General features: G+C 63.4%; 1 protein-coding gene across 1 annotated transcript in view; it reads left to right on the forward strand.

Moving 5' to 3' along the window:
- The first annotated feature begins 1,578 nt into the window (after positions 1-1,578).
- KCNC3 (potassium voltage-gated channel subfamily C member 3) overlaps positions 1,579-4,889 on the forward strand; it is a 7,921-nt gene continuing 4,610 nt past the window's right edge. The window contains exons 1-2 of the mRNA XM_007957647.1: positions 1,579-2,740; positions 4,352-4,543. Coding sequence (XP_007955838.1) covers positions 1,579-2,740; positions 4,352-4,543 — 1,354 coding nt within the window. The remainder of the gene's footprint in view (positions 2,741-4,351; positions 4,544-4,889) is intronic.

Here is a 4,889-nt window from a genome sequence, read left to right on the forward strand (position 1 = left end):
GGCCGGCCCGCCCCCACTGCGGTGCCGCAGCCTGCGCCGCGCGTCCGGCTCAGAGGGGGCGGGGGAGTACCGGGCATGCGCTGTGCGGCGGCCTCTGGCCCCTTAAACCACTGCGGAGAAAGGTGGAGGGGTGGTAGAGAGGGCCAGTTCGGACCCTGGCCTACCCCGAGGTCCAGGATCCACTGTGGAACTCGACACTCCCCCTCTCTGCTCTGCATCTCTGGTTAAAGTCAAGCCTTCCCCAAGGCCAGAACCTGCCCTCTCACCCCACAGAGAAGGGGGTGCAGAGAGGCAGTGCTGGGCCTGGCCCACCCCAAGGTCTAGGGTCCACTCAGCAGGCTGACCTTGGGCCCCTGCCCCTCCCAGGCTTTCACTCTGCCTTTCCTAGCTGATTCACGCTCCTCCTTTGCTCGTGATGCCCCCCAGTATCTGATCAAGCCCACTCCCCTGCACCCGTGCCTACAGCCCCCAGCCCTTCTTTGTCCTCGTTCTCTCCCCCAGCGTCCAGGCCCCTGCCTCTGCCCTTTCTCCTCCAGAACCTTAAACCTGGGCCCCTTCCCCATTCTGCGTCCTCTCCGCTGTTTGCAATCTTAGCCATTCACCCTCTTCCACACTTTAAGACCCTTCCCTTCCCCTCCCCTGCCCTGTCCTTTCTGGGTTAAGTCCCCAGCCAGCCTTTTCCCTTTTCCGGGTCCTGGAACTAGGCACCATCTCCTTTCAAGGACCGTTAATCCTGGGCCTGCCTTCTCTGAGACCTCCACCATGTCCCCTCCGCACTCAGGCCTGCATGTCCCGACAACACCTCAAATGCTCTTCCTGTCCTCCACTGCATTTGGAGCCTAACCCTTTGTACCCTCGTGTAACCGTCATAATCCCGGGAAAAACTCGAGGAGCAGAAGCTGGAGCCTCCTCAGAGCTGTTCCTGCTGCTGTTGTGGTGCGCGTTCAAGCCAACTCTGGTTCATAGCGACCCCAGGTGATGAGTAGAACTGCCCCCGTAGGGCTTCCCAGGCTGTCTAGACTTTACAGACGCCTATCACCAGGCTTTTCTCCCACGGAGCGGCTGGTGGGTTGCGGGTTCGAACCGCCGACCTTTCTGTGAGCAGCTGTTGCCCGAGTTAGGCAGAGGGAAAGCCATGTTCACCACTTCACGGTTCCGCCTCCCCATCCACTTTCTCCCCTTCCCCTTCCCCCAGCTCCAAGCTGAGACCCATGGTCTCTGGGACACAGAGGGGGTGTGACTTTAATTTCCCAGATCCATCACAGAACCCTTGGGCCCTGCCTGGGAGTCCTGAGATAGGACGCAGGAAACAGGAGGGAGATAGAGCAAAGGGCCAGGGATGACTGTTCGCAGGGAGAGATCGGCCCATCTGCTGCCTTGGCTGGGGCCAGCTTCTCTGCAGGGCTGCTGGGGAGGGCTGCCTTTATTCTCGCCGGCCCCCAGCTTTGCCATCTTTGGAGGAGAGAACAGGATGCAGGAAGTGAGGGAGCTAGGGGTTGGGACACCTGGATTTCCCCCTCATTTGGGGCTAGGGAGCTGGGGTCCTGGTGGGCTTGTTCCCAGGCGCTGGTAGACCAGATGGCCAGGTCGGTCACGTCTCACCCTCTCTCCCGCCCTGCCTCGCAGTACGTGGCCTTCGCCTCGCTCTTCTTCATCCTCATCTCCATCACCACCTTCTGCCTGGAGACCCACGAGGGCTTCATTCACATCAGCAACAAGACGGTGACGCAGGCCTCGCCCATCCCCGGGGCGCCGCCCGAGAACATCACCAACGTGGAGGTGGAGACGGAGCCCTTCCTGACGTACGTGGAGGGCGTGTGCGTGGTCTGGTTCACCTTCGAGTTCCTCATGCGCATCACCTTCTGCCCGGACAAGGTGGAGTTCCTCAAGAGCAGCCTCAACATCATCGACTGCGTGGCCATCCTGCCCTTCTACCTGGAGGTGGGGCTCTCGGGGCTCAGCTCCAAGGCCGCCAAGGACGTGCTGGGCTTCCTGCGCGTGGTCCGCTTCGTGCGCATCCTGCGCATCTTCAAGCTGACGCGCCACTTCGTGGGGCTGCGCGTGCTGGGCCACACGCTGCGCGCCAGCACCAACGAGTTCCTGCTGCTCATCATCTTCCTGGCGCTCGGCGTGCTCATCTTCGCCACCATGATCTACTACGCGGAGCGCATCGGCGCCGACCCCGACGACATCCTGGGCTCCAACCACACCTACTTCAAGAACATCCCCATCGGTTTCTGGTGGGCCGTGGTCACCATGACCACGCTGGGCTACGGCGACATGTACCCCAAGACGTGGTCGGGGATGCTGGTCGGGGCGCTGTGTGCCCTGGCGGGGGTGCTCACCATCGCCATGCCGGTCCCCGTCATCGTCAACAACTTTGGCATGTACTATTCCCTGGCCATGGCCAAGCAGAAGCTGCCCAAGAAAAAGAACAAACACATCCCCCGGCCCCCGCAGCCCGGCTCGCCCAACTACTGCAAGCCCGAGCCGCCCCCGCCGCCGCCGCCGCCGCCCCACCCGCACCACGGCAGCGGCGGCATCAGCCCCCCGCCCCCCATCACCCCACCCTCCGTGGGGGTGACTGTGGCCGGGGCCTACCCACCGGGGCCCCACACGCACCCCGGGCTGCTCAGGGGGGGAGCGGGGGGGCTTGGGATCATGGGGCTGCCGCCTCTGCCGGCCCCTGGGGAGCCTTGCCCGTTGGCTCAGGAAGAGGTGATTGAGATCAACCGGGCAGGTGAGCTGGGGGGCGGCGGCCGGAGGGAGGCGGGCGGGTGCTGGACAGAGACCAGGGCGCAGAGGTGGAGAGGTTCTGAGGGCGCCGCGGAGTCGCTGCTGAGGGTGGCCAGGGCCAGAGAGGAGGGGAAACGGCAGGAGCTGAGGGCACGGCATGGAAAGACGGGCCCGGATTTTGCTTGAAAGAGACGGTTCTGGGGAGAGACAGGCTTGCAGCCAGGTGCCCAGCGGGCTCCAAAAGGCAGAGGCAGTGGGAGGCAGAATCGTCAGCAGAGACTCAGAGAGAGAGCGATTCCCACGTGAGCTTGAATACACGAGTCGGGCAGACCAGAGACCGGAGCCAAGGTTCAGCCACAGAAGGTGAGGGCATCCCAGAGTTTACAACCCACGACCCGAGGCAGGGAAGCCAGAGACCAAGATTGTCACTGAGGACAGAGAGGCGGGACTTGGAGCAAAAGGAATGAGAAGAAAAAAGAATGAGCAGAGAGGCCAGGCTTCTAGCGACAGTGGGCATAAGGAAGACCAACCTCAAAACCACGACAGGGCAGAGACCCAGAGGGTCAGAGTCAGGGTTAGGTGGCCAGTCACGTGGCTGAAAGCGTCCTGGGGCCTGGAGCCCTGTGGGCTCTGCCTGCCCGCCTGCCCTCCAGGTAAGAGGCTGAGAAGGGTCTAGGCCAGACAGACATTGCTGTGATGAAGGGAGATGAGGGGACGAGAAGGTGAACTGAGTGTGTGTGTGTGTGAGCCCCTCCCCCCAGGAGAGTCTGGGCCTCCGAGAGGCCAGGATTTGGGTGTCTGAGAAGAGGCAGAGGCTGGTGGGCCCCACCCCCCGGCCTTAAGTAGGTCAAGGAAGGGAGTGGGGCCGCCCAGTCCCCCCTTCTTGCTCCCTCAGCCGCTGACCCAGTTTCACACCCATTAAAAATAGCTCGACTCAGAGCCTGGGGGACCCCCCTCCCCCCTCCCTCAAGTGTCACCTTTCCAACCCTTCCCCACTGTGCCCTCTACAACACCCAGTTCCCCTCCCTGAGCAACCACTTCCCAGCCTCCGCGACCTCCCCTAGGCCCTTCCCAGCCTCCGCGACCTCCCCTAGGCCCTTCCCGGCACCCCACACCCAGCTCATTGGAACCACCCACCTCCACCCAGTGCCCTACTGTGGGCTCCTTCCTGGCCCCCAGCACCCTACCCAGTCTCGCCTGGCCCCAGCCCCCAACACCTGACCCAGTGACCACTTCCTAGCACTTCACACCTGCCCCTCCAACTCTGCAGTCCCCCACAATACTCCACCCATTGCCCTTCCCAACACGCAACGCCTCCCCTCAACCAGCCTCAACCAGCTCCGTCACCCTTCCTGACCCGGGTGCTCTTCCCAACGCTCACCACGCCCACTGTGGTCCCCTCCCTAGAGCCACCAGCCGCTCTTCGTATCCCGCTCCCCACTGTGCCCCATCCCAAGGCTCTGCCTACTTCCAGTCACCTACTCCCACCCACCACCTATTTCCAAAGCCATCATCTTCCTCTTCCGAACCCCTCTCCCTGCTGCCCACTATCCGAGTCCCCACACGTCACTCTCGCCTTTGTGTCTCTGTGTGACCCCCACCCCCTGGGACACAGATCCTCGCCCCAATGGGGATCCGGCAGCAGCTGCGTTGGCCCACGAGGACTGCCCAGCCATCGACCAGCCTGCCATGTCCCCGGAAGACAAGAGCCCCATCACCCCGGGCAGTCGGGGCCGCTACAGCCGTGACCGGGCCTGCTTCCTGCTCACTGACTACGCCCCGTCCCCTGACGGCTCCATCCGAAAAGGTAAGGCGCCCCCCATTGGACCCGAATCCCTCCCTCTCTCCCCCACCCAGGAGAGAGGGCCTGGGACGATGGGGGAGGAGGTGTTGGACGTCCCCCACCCCTGGCCTCACACCACCTCCCTCCCAGACCCACGCCCCCAGTGTCCTCACCGTTGACCCTTCACCTGTTTTATTCCATCTCCATCTCCCCCACCCCACCCTGGACCTCTGGCCTCTTCCCTCACCCCCAGCCACCGGTGCTCCCCTACTGCCCCCCCCAGACTGGCGTAAGCCAGGGCCCCCCAGCTTCTTGCACGACCTCAACGCCAACGCTGCAGCCTGGACAGCCCCCTAGTGGACGAACCCCC

The sequence above is a fragment of the Orycteropus afer genome, unplaced genomic scaffold (assembly GCF_000298275.1).
Source record: "Orycteropus afer afer isolate SDZICR_OR568_19922 unplaced genomic scaffold, OryAfe1.0 scaffold00766, whole genome shotgun sequence".
Lineage (NCBI taxonomy): Eukaryota > Metazoa > Chordata > Mammalia > Tubulidentata > Orycteropodidae > Orycteropus > Orycteropus afer.